A 22947-nucleotide genomic window follows, 5' to 3' on the forward strand; every position below is an offset into this window, starting at 1 on the left:
CTGCCACTCCTTCCTCCTCACACTCTTCCCCTGCTTCAGCTTGGGGTCCTTCCCACAGGAGACAGTCCTCCATGAACTTCTCCAATGTGGGTCCTTCCCACAGGCTGCAGTTCTTCAAGAACTGCTCCAGCATAGGTCCCTTCCACAGGTGCAGTCCTTCAGAAATGGACTGCTCCAGCATGGGAGACACAGGTCGTTCCAGCAAACCTACTCCAGTGTGGGCTCCTCTCTTCACAAGGTCACAAGTCCTGCCAGGAGTCTGCTCCAGCACAGGCTCTCCATGAGATCACAGCTTCCTTCAGATGCATACACTTGCTCTGGCATAGGGTCCTCTACGGGCTGCAGATGGAGATCTGCTCCACCATTAACCTCTATGAATTGCAGGGGCACAGCCAGCCTCACCATAGTCTTCACCACAGGCTGCAGGGGAATCTTTGCTCCTACACCTGGAGCACCTCCTACCCCTCCTTCTTAAATATGTTAGCACTGAGATGCTGCCACTGTCACTGATTGGCTCAGTTTTGGCCAGTGGCAGGTCCATCTTGGAGCCAGCTAGCACTGACTATCACATATGGGGGAAGCTTCTGACATATTTTCACGGAAGCCATGCCCATAGCCCCTCCGCTACCAAAACCTGGCCATGTAAACCCAATACAGATGTAAATCCAGAAACCTCACTGATGAAGCAAGAGCAGTACCACCAGAAAGACACAGAGGGGTATGTCTCTTTGGAAGGAGACCAGCTTTACAGGTATCACTTCCCATCTTCAACTCTCTGCTCTCACCTCTACAACAGTCTCCATAAGCAGAGTGGTTACTGTAGTGGGGGACTGTGAAAAAACTTAACATGCATTAACACAACCAAAGAGATTACTTCATTCAGAGGTTTGGTCTGAATAGTTGTTTCTCCCCTTGCAAGACTTCTTGCCCCTTCAGGACTGTCTAGTACCAGACAGACTTGTTTGGATATTAATTCTGAGAAAACTGAAACAAGCAACACAACCAAATGCTCTCAGCAGTGACAGTAAAGCAGTTTGAGTTTTGTTTTCCAGCTTTTCGGACTAATCAGGAGCTCCCTTTCTTTGTTTCCAACTGTCACATTTCTCATCTGGGAAGGAAAGCTGGGCAACTGCTTTACCTGCACCCACAGAGGCAGCAGCTGCTGACCTACCAGCTGCTGAATGTCCTCCTTCAACAAGTTTTAATTTCAGCCTCACCACTATAAGCTGGTGAAGCTCAATGCTACAGAATACGATGCACAGCAATCTGTCCTGGTCCTACTCATCATCCCTCTCCACATCTCCTAGATACTTGCCAGCTACATCTCTCCTCAGCATCATTTTGTTTTAAGTAAAGGTATGTAATTAACATAGTTGAACACCTCACAGAGAATTCCAGGAGTTAACACTGGACTCAGATGTTTTGGTCATATAAAGTTAACAACATAAGGGAGACAAATGCCATCTCCTTCGAGGTCCTGATGAGCTAAAACCTCCTACTGAAAAAACTAAACTGAGGCAATGAGCTGAGTAGTTTTTCCCTCCCAAAGTTCAATGCTCCCAGCTCCATGCTGTAACATGAGTTTGTATCCCTAGGCTTGGTTTTTGCAACAACACAAAAATAGGCCACAGAAAAAAGAAGCACATTCTACCACTGCAGCCGTTTGCCTGGAGACCTCTAATTGTTCTGCCCAACACAGACAGTGTTCATGTATACCTACAGGAGCAGGCAGCACCTGGGTGGGTAGGATCCAGCAAGTTCTTCATCTGCTGAAGCCAAAGAGCATGAGAGATAGAAATCATGACACTGGGAGTTATATTTGAGAGGTTTATTAGTTGTTCTTCTGCAGAACCAAAATATTTAGCAAATTAAAGATTCCTCAAGACTGTTGATGTATTTAGAACTTGAATAATGTACAAAGTAATACTTTGAAATATCAAAACCAACCCCAAACCTGATTTCTAGTACTAGATGTTATTATGTAATTCTATAGCAGTGTGAGAAATGGAACTAATGCAGTGAATATATTTGTTTTAAAGAAAGTACTTGAAAGAAATCTCCTGCATCACACTGAATATTATTTAAAACAAAAAGATAATTGATTTCCTAGCAGGGCATTGTCTTATAATATTCTACAAACCTAGGGGATTAAGAATACTGAGTCCCAGCTCTCTGCCTTCAGGTTTAAGAACCAACACAAGTTGCAGGTCCAGGTAGAATTCACAGCTTAACTGTTTCAAGAAAACTTACATACCACTCAGCATTGGATACTCATGTCTGGCAGAACTGTTGGATGCATGGGTAAAAAAAAAAAAACAAAAAAAAAACCACACAAACAAAACCCCACAAAAACCCAAACAAACAAAACAACCCACACACAAAACTCCAAACAACAACAAAACAACCAAACAACCAACCACCAAAACCACAAACAAAAAAAAAACCTCAACCAAACAAAAAAAATAAAAAAAACCCAAAAACCACCAAAAAAACCCACAAGAGTAACAGCTTCTCTCTTTATGCATAGCAACAGTTTCTGAACCAGTGTTTTACTAAATTACAGACTAACTTTCAACCAAAAAATAAAACTCCATTGCACTAAAGGTCAAATTTAACCAGTTAATCTGGACTATGACAAAGTCAAGTAATTCAGTACAAGCAGACACCATGAAAACAGCTTCAAAGAACCCAAGCATCCTAGTTTCAGAACCAACTTAGTATTTTTCTGTCCAACTCCAGTGCAATAGCGAGCGGGAGAAAACACTCCTGTCTCTACCTATGTGCAATTCCAGTAGAGGCTGGGCAGTCTAAACTCTCCATGGCCAAGCTGGAAAAAGGAAAATTAAATTAAATTAAGTGTCCTTTCCTAAGTTAATTTAAGAAAGTTGGCTCTCAGTGGAAAGAAAAATGCTAGAGTGATGCACATGGGCGGGGTTCCTCAGTCATTCTCCCTTGTATGTGAAAAGCTGGACTCCTTCCTGCTGAGAGCAAGTCACGCTGGATGTGAAGGTGCTGGGGCTGGTCCTGGTCCTGCTCCACTGCATGCCAAGAATCCAGGAATGTATTTTCAGCTGGCTCCTGCACGGGTCATTAGATCTTCCAAAGCATTGTGTTGGTCATTTTTATGTAATAATAAGACTTCCTTAATGTCTTTCAGTTCAAAGCCCATTTCTTTAAATTGACTCATTAGTTGGAGAAGTTCTGTGATCTGAAAGACACAGACAGTCCATTATTTGCAAAAGAAAAGAGGATCAGCGCCTGATGGAGATTTGGCACAGAGCCAGTCTTAACTGGGCACCCCATGGAGTGAATTCCTACTCCCTAAATACAGCCTGCTCCAGCTCTGTCTGGAGGAAATCCACTCACAGGAGAGCTGGCAGAGCTCTGAGTGCAGTAGTCCATGGAGCCTCACCTTCAGTCCCTCATGTTTACAGTCCTGCATTTCCAGATATCCTCTTCAGCAAGGGCACCAAAGCTCATTCTATGGGGGTGTCTATCCCAGTAGGAAATTTATGAGGTTGGTGCAAAAAAAATTGCAGTTTTTGCATTGTCGAAATTTACCATTTGATATTGGAATATATTCTTAAATAAATGTAGTTATGTTATACATAATTTTAATGTGCTTTTCCTGCTATATGTTTTTTTTTTGCTACTGACTTATTACCTATTGTTTATTTTATATTTATTTTGGACTATGGAAATTATGTTATACAAAAAGGAAATTTGAGCAATTTTCTTATTCGAGTTCAAAACGGGTTGTAAAGCAGCAGAGACAACTCGCAACATCAACAATGCGTCTGGTCCAGGAACTGCTAATGAACGTACAGCGCAGTGCTGGTTCAAGAAGTTTCACAAAGGAGACGAGAGCTTTGAAGATGAGGAGCATAGTGGTCGGACATCGGAAGTTGACAACAACCAATGGAGAGCAATCATCGAAGCTGATCCTCTCACAACTACACGAGAAGTTGCTGAAGAACTCAACATTGACCATTCTATGGTCATTTGGCAATGGAAGCAAATTGGAAAGGTGGAAAATCTCTATAAGTGGGTGCCTCATGAGCTGACCAAAAATTAAAAAAAAAAAAAAAATCGTCCTTTTGAAGTGTCGTCTTCTTTTATTCTACACAACAACAATGAATCATTTTTTTATCAGATTGTGATGTGTGACGAAAAGTGGATTGTATAGGACAACCAGCGATGACCAGCTCAGTAGTTAGACCAAGAAGAACCTCCAAAGCACTTCCCAAAGCCAAACTTGCACCAAAAAAAGTCATGGTCACTGTTTGGTGGTCTGCTGCCGGTCTGATCCACTGCAGCTTTCTGAATCCCGGTGAAACAATTCCATCTGAGAAAGATGCTCAGCAAATCGATGATGTGCATTGAAAACTGCAACACCTGCAGCCAGTATTAGTCAACAGAAAGGGCCCAATTCTTCTCCATGACAATGCTCGACCGCACAACCAACGCTTCAAAAGTTGCACGAATTGCGCTATGAAGTTTTGTCTCATCTACCATATTCACCTGATCTCTCGCCAACCGACTACCACTTCTTCAAGTATCTTGACAACTTTTTGCAGGGAAAACGCTTCCATAACCAGCAGGGTGCAGAAAATGCTTTCCAAGAGTTTGTTGAATCCCGAAGCACAGATTTTTACACTACAGGAATAAACAAACTTGTTTCTTGTTGGCAAAAATGTGTTGATTGTGATGGTTCCTATTTTGATTAATAAAGATGTGTTTGAGCCTAGTTATAATGATTTAAAATTCACGGTCCAAAACTGCAATTACTTTTGCACCAACCCAATATCAGCCTGGCCTAATTTGGACTCTGATTAATGCCACCCTGATCCCCCATCTAGCAGTTACTGCTGCATCTGAATTTTTTTATAGTTACTTTGACTTCGGGAACAGTAGAGTAGCCCTTGATATCAAATGGCTCTTCGGATCTAGGGCAAACTTGGGGGATTAGCACAAATCCTATTGGACACACTGTCTATGATACTACCAACATCAACCACAAATCCTTCCTGAGCTCTGAAAAAAATAAAATAACAAGAAGTGAATCAACTGATCAGACTTTTATGAACCCTCTACCATTTACAGGGCCTCTGTTCCACTTCACCGGGGGGGGTTCAGACAACACCAAATAAACAGGTTAAAATGTACAGTAAGAAGATTAGCCATTTCCAGTATTGGGGTTAAGCCAGTAGCAAATGCATTTGCTGAACTTGGTCACTTCTCCCATCTTCACATTGTTGTTCCTGTATTTGCAAGCTTATCACTAAGTCCAAAAAGGCAGGAAGGCATATATACATCTGGGGGGGTGGGTTGCACCTCTAAAGATTTCATATAACAACTCAGCATACAACAGGCTGGCAAACTTTAAAAGATCCTGCTGTCCTCGATCCTGGCTACCCTCTCCTCCCTCTGTACTTTTGGTGCTGGGCAAAACAGCCAGACAATAAACTAGACCCCCAAAATCATATTTTCCAGCTTCTTCCAGAGAGAGCACTATCCCAATTTGCTGAGCAGCCAGGCAGATGTGTTTGTACAAAGGAGAAAATTCACAGCCAGGGCAGGCTGGCATGGTTTGAATGATAATTTGCTGCTTCTGAATTAACTGTCTCTGTATCAAGCACCTTGCCCACAAGGTGGCTTCAAAAACATTACAACCAGAATAAGCAGGGTCTTTAAAAAAATCCCGTCCCCACAGAAAAGCATGCGAGAGTGATAAAGCAACGCAGAAGAATTCTAATGTTTTAGCACATGTTCACTTTATCACTGCAAGGATGTCCTTCAGCACTCAGTTATGGAAAAAAGTCAGCATTATCATGAAAGCCAGAATTACATCAGTCAGAGGAACTGCTGCTGGCATTCCCTATTACAGTGCATTCTCTCTATTCCTTAGCATCGAGCCCTCACCTTCTCCTCTGGACACTGATGCATTTCCAAAGCTGCTTCAACAAGAAGTGGATCAAAGCCCTTCTCACAAAGCTGTCCATGTGCAAACAGGTAATCCAAAACCTGTGGGAAATGAAGAAACTAAGTTTGCAGAGTGGCATTCACAGTGCGTGGTTGAATATCACCTCTGTACATGCAGAGGGGCTGAGCATGACTCTACCCCAGGCTTCACCAGGGACTGATATAAAGTCCTTCCTAGTAGAGTTGAGATGTTCTTTATGCAAAAGCTTGCTCAGAGAAAACAAACAAGCCCTTCTGTCCTTGTGTGCTCTCCCACCAGCTCTGAACATCTTCCACTCTAGACAAAACAGTCTCAGAAGCCTATCTTTAGCTTTCTGTGCCTGATTACTGAGCAGAAGGCTGAAGTTTAACTGCACTTTTTATACTACAAGTTTTAAAAATGAAACTGTAGGTCCAGCAGTCAAGATGTGTCAGCTTTTAGCTTCCTCTCAGACTGTCGCAAGAGCTGATGCAATCTGAAAGCAGTCTGCCTTTTAAGGTCAACTCAGCATACTGGTGAGTGAGCTGAAAATCCCAGTTCACATGCCCAGAAATGGCTGTCAAATTTCTTAACTATTCTCAGCTTTGAGACGTACGGGGAAAGGTCAGATGCTAGGTATGCAAAAGAACATAGCCTGCGAATACGGTAGGATTTAAAACCACCCTCCTAAGGGACATTTTTTCCATTTGATGCTACAGTTCACTCCAGTGCACAGCTTAAGCCGCTCTCAATGCACAGGTAGTGGGCGAGTAGATTAGCTACACAGGTAGAAGTCACTGGGACCCTCCTCCTCCCCATACAACAGGTGCAGTCCTACCAGGTGATGCTCTGTGCAGCACACACAGCCTGCCTAGGGTCAGCACAAAGTTTGGCCACAGTCTCCTTGCTTTAAAATGTTTGTTTGAAGCAGATCCAAGACCCAGAGTCATGCCTCACCTTGCAGCACTTTATGCTTTGTGACCTGGTGACAAGTATTTGAGGCAACACATAATGCAGGAAGCACCACAACCAGAGCACACAAAAGAAAGTCAGTCAGTGGTGCCTTGCAAGAGCCTTTCAGGGCTGTCATAAGCCTGCAGTGACCAATCTCTCTACAGGGAGAGACATCAGCATCACAACCCTTGGTGCTCAGAACAAGTAAAGTGGGCTGGTTTTTCTGTCACATGGTGCTAAACATGGTGTAGAGCCATGTTAAGCTTCCTTTGGATAGTTTTGTGGCTCCTGGGAAGGCAGAGTACCTCTCACAGTTCACATGGAGCTAAGGCCCCATCCCAAGCTCAGCACAGCTCCAACCCAGCACCCACAGGTGTGGCTGACTCAAGTAGTGTCTCATCGGAAACATGCACAGACACTCCTTTGGTTTGGGAGCCTTTACTGCCAGGTGACAACTTCTCTAGCAGTTAATATTGCAGCAGCTATAGGCTGCAACCCCTTGTTATAATAAAAGTAATTCCCTGTGGGAACAGCAGGATGTGCGGTTCCAGCCATTTGGATGATAAAGGAAGATCAATACTAACATAACCATCCGGACGGTCAAAGAAATAATACTAACATGATTAAATCACAGCAATTATTCAAAATATAAAGGGCCTTGGACGGGTTATACAAAAGTATGTTTTTCATGATTGTAAGGAGTGATAGTCCAAGCTGATGAGAATATCTCAGGCTGGAACACTGCCCCCAAAGACATGTGATGTATTAATGTTGTTGGGCCTGGGCTGTGAATGAGTGGGCTGGAACAAGATATGCATGGGAACGTGACTGAAAACAGTCACAACATGAGTGTGGTGTGTTTGGAATAACAATTATTGAAAAAAAAGTTCTGTCTAATCTCTTGGTCCAGGCCCATATCTGTAAACCTATAAATTGAGAACTGTTAATAAAAGAGGGCTCAGCTCTGCCTGGCTCTGCTCTCACTGCTAACAAGAACTCTGTGTCTGTGCGTCTCTATATGTGTCGTTCTCATTGCCACAATCCCCCCTCTATCCATTTTGCAAACCCAGGGTTGTTTCTCAGCAGAATCAGCATCCAATCAAGGGTTTCTTACTCATTGCACAAGCTCTTACCTGGTCTATGTTCTGTCCCTTCTTCCTCATGGCTTTCAAGACGTTCTCAGGTGAGTACCCCATGTTGACGACTGTCTCTATGCACTGTTTCTCACTAATGGAGAGGACCTGCTGTTGTTCAGGAGTGGGGCCACCTGACTGCTCTGTGCAGCTGGTGTTATTGGGCACTTCAGGCACTGGGAAATTTTGGTGCATTACCTAAAGGGGAAAATGCAGAAGCTGAGGTGATGGTCATCTTCTGTATCCCCACATCCTGTTTCTGGCTAGTGCAGAACCAGGATACCCCATGTAATTAATCCGAGAGGCTTCCCTAGACTGTCCTTGGAAAGTTACTCACTGTTAGGATGAAACCAAGCAGTGCACAAAGTCTGACTCCCACCATACTCTTTTTACCCAAAAAACAACAATCAACAACCCAGATTCTTCACAATATACCCTCTCCTACCGGTGGACAAAAATCTTTCAATACCAAACCTTATGATATTGTCAAATCCTGTACACCTCAGAGGAAGCATGGAGATTGTTTCCTTCACCACAAGTTTACTCATCACCTATGATTTTCTGTACTCAAAGGAACGCTACTTCTAGAGATTTTCAGAAACACAATCCAGTGCAAGCATGCAGGTATTTGGGAACTTACCACAGGAATTTCTGTTTCCTTGTAGTCTGAGTGTACCTGTTAGACAACACATAATAAGATTACTATCAACATTATGCACCAGTGAGCAGAATTTGCTACAGCTGGGGGAAAGGGGTTTTATGGGAGAGATCTGGGAATAAGTCTACCATACTAGGGAGACTTGTGGTCTGATCAGGCTTCCACATGTGAGATGCAGATGTTACACAGTTGTGTGTAGTTATAGAATAGCCACCATAAGGACCGTTTTTTTTCTTGGCACTCAACAAAAACAGATTATACTCCAAGAAGGATGTGTCCCCCCCCCTCATAATAACTAAGCTTGTTTATTCTGTCACTGTGACTGCTACATGTTCATACAGCTCAGTATAACATGCTGGCTCCTGTTCAGCTCTTGACCCAGTGCTACTCTGTCTGAATGACAGTGATAATTTTCAAGTCATCAAGTCATTGCCTAGAGACTTCCCTTGGAGGTTTTTTTTTGTTTTGTTGGGGTTTTTTTGGTGTTTTTCGTTTTTACCATGAGAAGGGTAAAAGAAGCATATACCCCTTTTCTACTCTCAAAGCACTGCATTTCATATGCCATATATGAACAATGTGACACACTGGCTAAAAAGAGCATGTGATTTTTCTACTGACACCCAACATTCGGTCCCATTCCCAGTATGCCAACAAGGCTGGGTAATGTACCCTGCTGTAAACCTGGTCTGTTTCTGCAGAACCAGGCTGCCAGAGGGCAGAACCAACCTACTGGTTTATACTACTTTGCCCAAGATAACAGGAATGCAGAAGTCAGAATTTTGCTCCATCAAATCTGCACATTTCAATTATTCCATTTAAAAGTCTTCCTGCATTTTACATCAAATTAGAAAAAACGGCAAGAAATTACTTTGGACAAAGAGCCTTCATTTATTGCTTTTCCTTAATACCTTTTTAAGCCAGCATACATTGCCTTGAAAGCTTGTCCACTTCTTTCAGAAAATCCTTCTTTGGGCCCAAACTAAAAAACAAACCACCACCACCCCAAAAAACCCCACACTGCAACAACAAACAACTGTTTATAGAAAAACAAGTTTGAGAATATATATTAGGATTTTGCCAAATTCCATTTATTGGGGGGGAGGCTTTGTTCTGCATGTCTGCCATTTTCATCTCCAAGGTAAGAATTTATCTTCTAGAAGACAAAGCCAAATAAATCACATTCAGTTTGATGGACTGGTTTACCCAAGAACCTCTCCTCATGGTGGTAGAGGGATGCACACACCCTCTTCCTCCAGGCACTTTTGCCACAGCAAAAAGCACTAGAATATGAGATACATTGAAATGGGGGTCTGGAGTAGTCCTGAAATCAGCCGGTTATCAAACTGAAGGATGATGCTTTGTTATTGATGCTGCAGCCAGGAAAACCAAAACTGCTTCTGACACCAGAGATTCAAGAGTCCAGGAAAACCAACTCTTCCTCCTCAATCTACTTGAGCTTGACAACCTGTGCTTGTGGTCAGGGACTTCCAGCAGAGGAGGGAAACACCTAAAGGAATTTCAGGGGACAAAGGCATGACTGGTCACTCAGAAGCCATACTCCCTTACATCTCGAGCTTGCATTTCAGTGCCCTTCAAGAAGCAGATGTGCAATGCTTTCAGTATGTGCTTGCATACTATGTCTACTTTTAGGGACTTCATACAGAGGCTGGTAACCTTGCCTGCAGCTGATATGCCCACAGACATCACACTAGCACAGCAGTATATATTCTGAATGGTCTACCAGGAGTGCTTCATCCTCCCATAATCAGAGATTTCTCTCTGACAAGCTTTGTTTAATTCCAACCTATCTTCACTAGCCCTTTCTCCCTCTGATAATGCTGCAAAAAGCAAATCAGTGAGCTTAACCACCCCCCCGCGAAAAAAAACCCCACAAACAAACAAAACACAAAAACAAAAAAAACCCCACCCCACATATTTAAAGAGGGGTCCACCCAGGACAGAATCAGTGCAGTCTCAGAAAAATCACTATTTTTTTCCATCCAAAAAACCCTAGATCCAATTCACTAGTAAAGCATAAACTCCAGTGGTAACTCCAAATCCAAAGTTACAATTTCTAATCTTGTGAGAAAAAAAAAAAATATATAAAATCACTGTGGAATATACTGGGACATATAACTGTCCCAAGGCTTTCTAAAAAGGACAGGCTTATTCTTGTATAACCTTGAAGAAAAGGGATGTATGACCCTTCTGCTCCTGGCCATAGATGACTGTGACTTGCTTTTATCATTTTCATACTCTGAGGATTTTTGTTACATTTACTTCAATTTCTTGCAGCTCAGCTGTCATTTTCTAGCTACCGGGACCATATTGTGGAAATATGAAACAAGTATATTCTGAAGTCTTGGAAAGGAAACAGAAAGAACTAGTTCTGTCAACATAACTATTTCTTGGTTGCTATTTCCAAAGCACAGAGTTTCAAATGAAGATCTTTATTACTTCTCCTAGTAAGACTATTTTTTATCAGTTTGTCTTCCCTTACAGCATTCTCGAGAGTACAACTTCCCTCTTGGTCTTTACTAATTTTAATCCAGCACATAGATTTGATTAATTAGAGTGAAAATTTGGCCATTTGAATGCCCATCTATGTAGTTGTAAGTGATCTTTCATATTAATCCCTACAGATATTATGTGTTGTACTTCAAGGTTTCACCTCTGAGCTATATACGATCACCTCTCAAACCCGTTCTCTGTAGCAGTGAGCAGTTGCTCAGCACATTACTGCTTCTGCCAAAGTTTACTGTATTAAATTTGTTCTAGTGATCAATAAACAACTGTTCTGCTGTGCTCTGATGAATATAGTAGTTGCCAGAATACTGTATTTTGCAATTAATAATGCATTTACCCAAGACTGAAAAGAGGAGAAAGAGCAACAGGAGAGAAGTGGTGTCACTTGTTTCAGAGCATGTGGTGTCACACAAAAACCTACAGTATGCCAGTAAGGCCACAGAACTACTGAAGTACCGCTTATATTGGACAGAAGAATCCAGATTATTTTAGAGCCAGCTAGAGGATTTGACTACAGTTTCCACTAGGCTTCATGAGTATTGGTGTCCAGATCTCAGGTTCTTTGGAGGAAAAAAAAAAAAATCCACAATCTTACTCAAATCTCTGCTCTTATTCACAAAGAGACAAAGACAATAGCTGGTGTAAAGTTATTTTAGAACTTGCCATAAGTTTGAGGAAATGAATCATCAAACTTTCTCAGAGCTGTACAGCAACCAACTGTAATATTAGTTATCTGAGATGATCCTCAAGACTACTTTTGGTATCCAAAAAGCAATCCTCCTATACAAGGAAGAGGGTAAATACCAGATTTCAGATCGCCATAATTTTCATCCTTTTAAAGGTTAGATTTTAAAAGGATCTCAGGAAGAAAATAAACAATAAATAATAAAAAAGACAGACAATTCTTTCACTGCAGGTCAACTGCAAATACTTTTTTCCTTCCCTGACACAGCACATGTGCTTTTAAATCTGTTATTGCTTCTACTCCTTGAGAAGCCTGCATTTCCCATTATTTCCAGCAAATAAATAAGCAAGCTGAGGAACAAATCTAGCAGAGATTTAACTCAAAACCTAAGAGCAGTTCAGAATCTGATATATATCTCAGTTGGATAAGACAGAATGCAGGACTGTACTAGGAAGATATCTCATACGCTTAACTCAAAGGTGTGCAACTATGGACAAAAGAGATGAAAAGCTGAAGGAAAAGTCACCAGAACTAGGGGAAACCTGCAGAGTAATAATCTGAGGTTCAGAACTGCCAGCATGAAGACCTGTTCGATTGATCAATTTGCCACGTAAATGAAGAGGAACTACCACACATGATCTACACGACATTCCCATTAAATGAAGCTAAAACCACAGGACATTTTAGAAGCAACATTTGCTTCTATACCTCCTCCTCCACATCACCCTAGCAACCCCAATTCTAACCCACTACATGTTTACCATAGTCACTGTGCTTTGAGATGATTGTTGTTCTGTACAAACTGTTGACACAGCCAGGGAAGGCAGCCTGGATGAAGCAGATAATGTTGATGTCTCCACGCCACTGTTCTCATTTAGGGTGGAAAGACCAACCATATCATGTCTGTTCAGTTCACTAGCTTTACTATGAGCACAGGTCTGCAAAGAGCTGAGCAAAGTGCTGTTGCAGAGACAGGTAGTGCTATGGAAAGCGTTCATGAGTTTTGATGATTTTTGATTGTTCTCATCGGAGTCAAGTTTAGGAAAGGACAGGGATTTTATATTGCTCACTGAAGTGACAGAGGACAGGGACACTTTGGAAGACAAAGACATATTTTCACAGTTTCCCAGTTGTGGTAAAGTGATAAAGCCATTGGGTTTGTGAAGGGGCTTGAAGTCCAACGTGGCCCTTTCTATGGATGTCAGAACTTCCTCATCTTGCAACACAGACTCAGACACTCCTTTGGGCAAAGTATTATCCAATAGTTGGGCAACAATAGGCCCAGTAGTACCAATATGAATTTCAAGAATATTTTTTAATTCCTCCTTATCATCAATTGTTTTTAATTCTAGTTTGTCAAATGGGTCTTCTTCACATTCAAAATCAGCTGGGTTGAAGTCTGCTTTTGGATTAGGTGGACTAAGAACCTTTTGCTTCACAGCACTGCTGTTGGCTGGCATGGGAGTAAGAATATTATTGTGCTGCAGGCTAACGAGGATGGGGTTAATAGGAGGAGGCATGGCCTGAGGACAAGGTCCCTCTGAGAACCCCATTTTGTTGCTGTCCTCTGAAGCTGTTTTTGAGTTCATTAGCACTTTTGCCTTGAGTTCAGCTTCTCCGTGGGCAGCTTCAATTTTTTTGATATCTTCAGCCCACACGATTGTTTTCTTTTCCAGTGAGAAGTCATACTGACCAATGGTGGAGAGGAAAGAAGAAAAAAAGATACATTATAAGGATCATAGCCATCACTTCTAACAGCAGCATAAGTAACATAGAATAAGAGCTATATGAATTACCATGGACAGGCATCAATTTTTTTCCAGCATCTCTTGTAACCTACAGACTGGCAAAGCTAGAAGGCACCAGAAGTAATTCATTTTGCCTCTAACAACAAAGCCTGTCTATAGTCTGGATTAGTATATCATATTTTGCCTCCTTCCTACATTTAGTTTTTCTTTAGAGCTATTGATCATCCCAAGATAAGTTTCACAGCCCTCCCACCTTCTCCCCCCAAGACAACGGATGTAGCAAAGGTAAGTCTAATGCATTATTAGATGAACAATCATACCCAAATCCGGCACCACTGAACCACCCCCTATCCACAAGTTCCAAAATTAATTCAAGACTATGGCAGAGTATTTTTTGCATCCAAAGGTGAATACAGTATTACTCAGTCCCCCCCTAAAAGACTCCTAAGGGACTTGATATTAGTCTTACAACCACTGGTTTAAGAAATATTGGTATTCTTATCCCAGTACCAATGGCTCACAGGCCAAAGGGGATATACTGGCTACACCAATGATGACAACTACTTGCAGTAGCAGATTTTGCTGCAGTTACTGACATTGTCATCCCACAAGCTTTTCTCATTTAGCATCAGCTTCTTCAGGGCCAGGTTAGCATAGGATGGCATTTGTAAGGTACCCACTACCAGTTTACTGACCACTGTAGTGGCCTGGTTGAAAGGACAAAATTCTGAACAGACTGAATCTACTTAAAGCTTTAATATATTGGGAAGAATGAACAGCCTCAAATGCTCTTTAAATAATCACAAAATGTTCAGAGAACACAGCCTACAAGGTAAGTCCAGGATATAACCTACTTGTGACTCACAAGAAGTCATAAGATATCCTTGCCAAGATAAAGGCACATAACCAAACAGGAGTGTGTGGGAACAGCAGTTACAGCTAAAGGGCCTTGGACAGATTATACAGAAGTATGGTTTTTATGAGTGTAAGAAGTGATAGCCCAGGCCAGTGAGAATGATATTTCGGGTCAGAAAACCACCCCCGTATGTATGATGTGTGAATGTCCTTGGGCTTGGTCTGTGAATGAATGGGAACGTAACTGAAACAAAGATAACATGAGTGTGGTGTGTTTTTAATAACAATTATTGGAAAAACATCTTATGTAACATCTTAGTCCAGGCTCGTATCTGTAAATCCTATAAATTGTCAATGGCTAATAAAGAGGCTCTCGGCCCGGCTCTGCGTGCCTTCCTGAACAAGATCTCTGACTGTGTGTGCATCTCTGTCTGCATCCCAGTGTGCATTGTTTCTAATCACCGCAGGAGTGCTCTTGCCATGGGACTGCTAGGTCATACAAATTCCCAGCTCTAAAGAGAAACAAGCCAGAAAGGCCTGCTAAGCCTCTACTAGACTTTTCTGGGACTCACTATGTGTTGCGTCACATCCTACCCTATAGTGGGCTCCAGTGAGAACCTGGAGACCTGTTGTCTCAACTGCATAAGTTTTCCCTTCCCTTAGCTCTAAGACTCCAAGAGGTGTGATGCACAATTTATCAGCAAGGTGACTCTGAAAAAAAACTCACTAGCAGAAGTGCTGGGCACTACTCATTACACATTCTTTGCTATCTGAGCAGAGCTATTGTAGTTTTTTTGAGTGTGTGCATGCATGTGCATATGATTTTTTATATATATATGTATATATATACCAAAATTGACTCAAGCCATGTTTTTTTATATTAAAAAATGGGGGATATTAATATAAAATTGTATAGCTTTGGGCAATTTTGCTTCCCTGCACTTTTAAATTATTTTTTTTAACATCTCTCACTACAGCTGTAATGAAGTCAAATTACACTGTGAGATGCATAGCCTATATAGTAACATCATATTATACAAGGTGTTGCAGTCCAATTGGGCATACTATACTTGGCAAGAAAATGGAGACATAGCACACTGAAGCCAGCAACAGGACATTAGAGTCTTCTTTAGCTCTCTCACACCAGCTTAACTAGGTGGAAATATGTGTATTAAGACAAGTAGGTAATCATTTAATGGTTATAATGAAACAGGCATGATGTAGGGTAATTCAGATATTCAGCTCTCTGGTAGATGAGTTACAGGGCAAGAAAAAAAAAAAGGCAGAACCATCTACAGCAATCTGTCACAGAGTTGAAGTGAAAACAATCATCAGTTTGGACTGACCAAGGAAAAATCACCGATGCAAATGAGAAAACATAGTTCAATTAGATTTCCTGTATCACAACCTGCATTTGGAGATGAGATTTTCAACATTTATGCCAAAGCAATTGATTTTACACTACCAAGAGTTTATGGTAAGAGAGACATGCTCCTCAAAGACCTGAAAGCCATCCATATCAAGCTGTAACCTGTTTGCCCTACAGCTGGAAAATAATACCCACTCAGAACTGCACAGAAAACAAGAACTGGAAATTTATTTCTTCATCCCTCTATTGTGAGAGGCTATAAAATATGACACAGAAACATTTGCTACCCTCAAACAAGATTCTGCAAGTATGCCATAACATGGATGTATCAGTTCTTACCATTTCCTCTTAAAAATGCTACTCGAATTTAGTCAGGATAACATTTAGACCTAGAACTATTACACGAAAACATTGTGCTTTTTTTTAAAGTTGATACACTAAAATAAATGCTATTAGGCTTTTTAAAGAAATAAAAAGTAGAAGCCTTTTACATAGCTTATAATATTTTTATCTTTCCGTACATTCTAACAGATCTTCTGCAACTACTGCCTGGCATACAAAAAGACACTACAGGACTGACAAGCTAACATTTGAACAGGTGTGTAAACTGCAACTACTTGCAATTTACAGCACCACATGTTAAGGGGCCAGTGGTGAGAGGGAAAGAGAGCAGAAAGGCAAAACATGTCACTTACCTGGGCTTCTCTGACAAGCTGAGAAGAATCAGGCAGGCATAAACCAATGGGTAATCCAACCTTCTCTGGGGTTTTGAATTTGTCTCCTATCTTAAATGGGACATCATCAAGATAACTGAAAGGTCCTATGATCAAAGGCAGAAACTGTAGGAAAAAATTCAAAACCAAACAAAACACAAAAACACCCCAAACAAAACCACAAAAAAAATAAAAAACACAAACAAAAAGCAACCCCCCCCAAACAAACTAAAAAACAAACAACAAGAACACAAACCTACAACTTAAAAGTTTAATGCATTCAATTAAGACTCACATTTCTGTATTTGGGAGCTATTTTATCTTAGCTGCCCCAACTACACCAGGTGACTCAATACAAAGGAATTTGCTTGATCAGAAACACATTGAATCTGTTTGGACTTCACTGCCTCAGTTTTGGTTGGGTTTTTTTGTTTTATTTTGTTTTGGGTGGTGTGTGTTTTTTGTGGTTTTTTGTTTGTTTGTTTGTTTTTCTTTCTTATGTTCCAGCTCATAAGTATTAAAAAAAAAAAAAAAACCCAACCAACCAACCAAACACAATTAACACACAACAATCCAACAGTTGAACAGATTTTTAAGTCAATATACCCAACATTTTAGCTTCCCTGGTGACAATACTATACCTACTGGAAGCTGAAGCTCTCCTGAACACTGTAATTCTGTTATGTCTCTATAAAAAGATCCATCATTTTCATCATATTCAAAACAGGCTTTAAATTAACCCAGTTTTAGAGCAGCTAAGACAAACTAAAATCTGGGTTTTGGCATACAAGTAGGAAGTAACATTTGGACAGAAGTGGTCACAAGTGCAAAGTGACCCAAAGTTTAGACGTTTGTGGGAATATAACTAAAGACTGTCGAGGAGGACTGTAAAGATGCTCAAGTGACTTGCAGCTGAGGTGTAGAAAAACACATATATCATACTAATTGTTGTTTAGTCTTGTGTGATTGACAAGTAAAACATCTGTGTTTAGATAACATAGGCCTATGATAGTCTTAGAGGCACCCTATTGAACATGCTTGAGATTCCTGCCCTGCTGTGGGGAAGATCAAAGCACAGTGGAAAACTATGCCTGTATGAATCCCTGATATACAGGCAAAATCAGCAGGTTTGATGATCCTCTAGCATGTACTGAGCTCAGCAGTGCCTGCATCCCCACCTGGATGCCTCTGCCTGGGTGCTGCTTCGGGGTACCCTTGGTTGGTGAGGCAACGAAAATAAATTTACTCTGCATTTCATCCATGGTTTTGTGGTCGTTCCTGCATCCTGCCTGTGCCGGCTCACACAACACTCCACTTTAACAAAAACACAGTGAAACAGCTCAAGACTAATTAGCATAGCAATTCTGATTTTTTAAACAAGGAAATCTAACTTAATCAGCTGTCTGATTTGCGATCAATCCAATGAGAGGCTTCAGACTTGTTTTGTGGCATTCCACCTGTCCTTTATATCTGTCACTTACATGTGGTATTTAAAAAGTGTTTTAGGACAAAACTCTCTTCGGGCATCCTGCAAACTCATGAGGGAGAATCATTTAAAGCTCAACCACCTCCAAGAAGCCAGACCATAGGTTTGCTTTTCAGCTGCTGTGAAGAAGTATTAGAAAACACACAACATAAGTTACACTCAGTTTCTTGATTAACTGAAAGGGGTTTTTTGGATCACTGGTCTAAGCTTTTGGAATTACAGGCAAAGTTTCTGGCTGTGTATAACAATCTGAAGCATTCCTCTAGCACTCATTTGTAACTTTACTTTGAGTGTTGCGGATCCAAAAAGACATTAGCAACAACATTAAGATGGTGTTCAGTGACTAGCCTCTTGCTCAGTGAGCTATGACTTGCCATTTTTATCTGACCCATTTTCATACTCGGATGGCAGCTTAAATACTGTTTATGTTCCTTCACTGTTGACTCATCTACAACAAGGCAGTCACAGGCTCCAAAAGGATAAGCAACTTTCAAAAACAGGAACATCCTGTTAATTTGGAGTTAAATGTTTATGTGCTGACATCACTTGAGATATCATAGTATGCACTGCACTGGCTGGTCCCAGAGTCCTGTTAGGACACAGGTAGTATTTCCTCCAGCTTTGAAAACATCAGGCTGAATAACCTACATCCCACCTGCACCACCAGGATGAAAAAGTGCTCCAGGTAGAATATAATAGCATTTTCACTGAACCTTACTGAGAAGCACACATTCAAGCATTACAAAGCACAGCATCCAGATGGCACCTCACTGGCTACGAACACTACTATTTGCAACACAGCATCCAAATAGTATTTGATCTGGCAGTTTGAGAACCTGGATATACCCAAGTGTACATTTATGCAGAAGTAGCAACTGTGGCAGCCTTTGCACTGAGAGTGGTAAATCACGGCCAGGTTAGAGACAACCAGATCTCCTGACTGCTCAGAGGCCAGTGTGACTGCTGCTACTATGCCCTGATTAGTCCCACTGGTACAAGTCCTGCTCTAAGCACGATGATCCAAGCGAAGCAGAATCACCTCTCTGCATTGATCTCACAGCCCTAATTGCTCAGTGTGCAAATACTTGTCCTACTGGACCTATTGACACAGTAAGTGGTAGACACCTCCCCTTGCACAGCCTTCTTGTTTGCCTGAAATAGATACTAGCCACAGAGGGTACAAGTACACATTGTGGTATTTACATAACAACACTCTCTGTTTTGGTACAGTAAAAAAACCTAAACACACCCAGACTAGATGGGCTGCACTGACAGCCAGTTTAACCTCAGCAGCTAGACTAAGGAATAAAAACCTTGTAGTTTCTTCCCAGTATACTGATTTTTTTAATAATGACCATTGCTATAAGTCTATCTTGAATACAACTCTGGTATTAGGTTGGTGCAAAAGTAATTGCAGTTTTGGACCATGAATTTTAAATCATTACAACTAGGTTCAAACACATCTTTATTAATCAAAATAGGAACCATTACAGTCAACACATTTTTGCCAACAAGAAACAAGTTTGTTTATTCCTGTAGCGTAAAAATCTGTGCTTCGGGATTCAACGAACTCTTGGAAAGCATTTTCTGCATCCTGCTGGTTGTGGAAGCGTTTTCCCTGCAAAAAGTTGTCAAGATGCTTGAAGAAGTGGTAGTCGGTTGGCGAGAGGTCAGGTGGATATGGTAGATGAGGCAAAACTTCGTAGACCAATTCATGCAACTTTTAAAGCATTGGTTGTGTGATGTGCAGTCAGACGTTGTCATGGAGAAGAATTGGGCCCTTTCTGTTGACTAATGCCGGCTGCAGGCAATGCAGTTTTCAGTGCATCTCATGGATTTGCTGAGCATCCTTCTCAGAAGGAATGGTTTTGCCAGGATTCAGAAAGCTGTAGTGGATCAGACCGGCAGCAGACCACCAAACAGTGACCATGACGTTTTCTTTGGTACAAATTTGGGCTCTGGGAAGTGCTTTGGAGATTCTTCTTGGTCCAACCACTGAGCTGGTTGTCACCAGTTGTTGGATAAAATCCACTTTTCGTTGCACGTCACAATCCGATCAAAGCACGGTTTGTTGTTGTTGTGTAGAATAAGAGAAGACGACACTTCAAAAGGATGATTTTTTTTTTTGATTTTCGGTCAGCTCATGAGGCACCCACTTGTTGAGCTTGTCCACCTTCCCAATTTGCTTCCAATGCCAAACGACCATAGAATGGTCAATGTTGAGTTCTTTGACAACTTCTCGCATAGTTGTAAGAGGATCAACTTTGATGATTGCTCTCATGTGGTAGTTATCAACTTCCCATGGCCGGCCACTATACTCCTCATCTTCAAGGCTCTTGTCTCCTTTGTGAAACTTCTCAAACCACCGCTGCACTGTATGTTCATTAGCAGTTCTTGGGCCAAATGCATTGTTGCAAGTTGTCTCCACTTTTATTACCCATTTTGAACTCAAATAAGAAAATTGCTCGAATTTGCTTTTTGTCTAATATCATTTCCATAGTCTAAAATAAATATAAACAGTAAGTAATAAGTCAGTAGCAAAAAATCATAAAGTGAGGAAAGCACATTAAAATGATGTATGACAGAACCACATATGTTTAAGAATGTATTCCAATATCAAATGGCAAATTTCAACAATGCAAAACTCGCAATTCCTTTTGCACCAACCTAATACAAAACCTGTAAGCACACGTTAAGAAACACACCAAATGTTTTAGGACATTTAACAGTAAGAAGTCTTTCAGAATCAAAACATAGATGCACATAGTATTTACTTTGTTCCAGCCCAATCAGAACAGTATCATTCTAGTCAAGTTAAAATCTGATCCAGAAAGCTAAGAATCCTTTTATTCTTATAAACAGATAACCTTTCTGTCTGAACACACTGATGGGTAAGGGTGTAAATTGTTTTAAATGGCAAATTCTAAAGTAATAAGCAAAACCTACATATAGAAAGTATTACACAAGCCACTGTTTCAATAGTCACATGTTCAAGTGAAGCAATTAAAGGTTTTTTTGAGCTGTTATTTAATATGGCTGTTAGCCACTTCATCCTTTTAGCAGTTAAAAGCATACTGAGGAAGTTCTGAGAATAGCCCTGGCAAAACTGTACCTCTCGGTCTGATTCCTGGCCCAAGGATATACTACGAGAGAGTGAGATTTCTCTCTGCTTCAGCATAATGCAGAAATCTCTGGCCAACTCATAGAAGTGTCATCCAGTTTGGTAGCAAAATAGATAAAAACAGGTACCAGTTATGAATGGGGAAGAGTTTTGAAACCAAGTGGAACTTAGTTTTTGTGGTCACGCAAACCACACACATAATTTTCAGAAACTGGAGTTAAAAGCTTTCAAGTATAGTGACAGTGACAATACAACAGCAATATCAACATACTGCACTTGGTATAACCCATACCTTTTGTGCAACAGATGAGAACTGCATTTCTAGATGCCACTAATTACTACAATTTAGCTTGAACTTCCAATTATTCAAATGACAGGAGAGCATTTGAAGTTACATGCTTAGGCACAGTTATAGGTGTATGCTAAGAATACCCTTAATGACAGGAAAAGAGTCCCTTCCTCTCCACTCATACCTTATGTTCCCCTCTTCATCTCCATCTGAACATGGTCCTGAGCTACCTGCTCTAGGTGGCCCTGCTTGAGCAGGGGGGTTGGATATGATGATCCCCAGAGGTCCCTTCTAACATCAACCATTCTGTGATTCAAAAACAGCCACTCAACCTCTAAAAAGCAGCTCAACAATAAGTACAAGAGATGTATCGACTATGTTGACTGATCTCATCAGCCTGCCAGAGGCACTGAGCCAAAGGTAGCTGTTGGGCTAGATGCTTTACAGTAAGCCAAAATTCACTTGGTAGGATTAATTCTTAACAACCCTGGAGAAAACTGAAGAAATTGCCCTGCTGATTTCTTAAGACAGGGCAGACAAGTTAACCAACCAGCTTACAGCACCATTTCTTTTGATTTTGTTATTCTGAAGCCAGGAGCATGTTCTACCACACTGTACTGTTTTGAAAAATATTTAAGACAAGTTGAATTCTAGCTCCAAGCAGCATCTTTGTGGGGGACTACAGTGGGTCCTTGGATTACCTGACGGAGGGCATAGGAACAGAAATTAGCCTTGAAGATATTAAGGCCTACCCGTGAGAAAGATGAGGGTAAAGGAGTATCCAGAGATGTTAAGGATGTACCCGTGAGAGAGAAGGGAGTAAAAGAGTAACATTGATGATAGCAAAATTAGCCAATGAGATGTTACTGCTGTAACTTGTAACCAATAGTGAAGAGACACATGAATTGGTAAAACTGTATAAAAATGCACTTGTGGCAATAAATGGCAGCTACTACTTTCATCCTGGAAGAACTTGGTCTATGTCGTTTGTCCATCTCAACCACGACAGCTTTGCTCATCTGGTTTAGAAAGCAGAAGAGAGAAATAAAAACAGACTCAAAAGACAAGCAGTTCAGAGTGTTCATACATACAAGAGAACAACTGCTGAAGAGCTGGCAGCTATCTAATAAATCAACTGTCTTACAGTAGGATCACTGGGCTACAGCAAAGGAGACCATCTAAAAATTAAGTTTTGATAAGCTGTTTTTATTAATCAATAACCATGTATTTAAGTGAGACATTTCTTATTCACAGAATCATAGAATAGACTGGGTTGGAAGGGACCTTCAAAGGTCATCTAGTCCAACCCCCCTGCAATGAGCAGGGACATCTTCAACTAGATCAGGTTGCTCAGAGCCCCATGCAGCCTGGCCTTGAATGTTTCCAGGGATGGGGCATCCACCACCTCTCTGGGCAACCTGTGCCAGTGTTTTACCACTCTCATAAAAATTTTCTTCCTCATATCTAGC

The 22947-nt window shown here is 41.1% G+C and overlaps 1 protein-coding gene across 2 annotated transcripts in view; it reads right to left on the reverse strand.

The window, feature by feature from the left end:
* Positions 1 to 2350: 2350 nt before the first annotated feature.
* LOC136114652 (ubiquitin-associated protein 1-like) overlaps positions 2351 to 22947 on the reverse strand; it is a 54477-nt gene continuing 33880 nt past the window's right edge. Inside the window, exons 1-7 of one of the 2 annotated variants that reach the window (XM_065860080.2) lie at positions 18064 to 19930; positions 16565 to 16689; positions 12659 to 13585; positions 8669 to 8704; positions 8029 to 8226; positions 5923 to 6024; positions 2351 to 3208 (exon numbers count right to left, since the gene is read on the reverse strand). In XM_065860080.2, the coding sequence (XP_065716152.1) occupies positions 3068 to 3208; positions 5923 to 6024; positions 8029 to 8226; positions 8669 to 8704; positions 12659 to 13486 (1305 nt within the window). In that variant the 5' untranslated portion in view covers positions 13487 to 13585; positions 16565 to 16689; positions 18064 to 19930 and the 3' untranslated portion in view covers positions 2351 to 3067. Of the gene's footprint in view, positions 3209 to 5922; positions 6025 to 8028; positions 8227 to 8668; positions 8705 to 12658; positions 13586 to 16564; positions 16690 to 18063; positions 19931 to 22947 lie in introns of those variants that run through there. The other variant, XM_065860076.2, reaches the window with a different exon arrangement.

This window comes from Patagioenas fasciata, chromosome W (genome assembly GCF_037038585.1).
Source record: "Patagioenas fasciata isolate bPatFas1 chromosome W, bPatFas1.hap1, whole genome shotgun sequence".
Classification (NCBI taxonomy): domain Eukaryota; kingdom Metazoa; phylum Chordata; class Aves; order Columbiformes; family Columbidae; genus Patagioenas; species Patagioenas fasciata.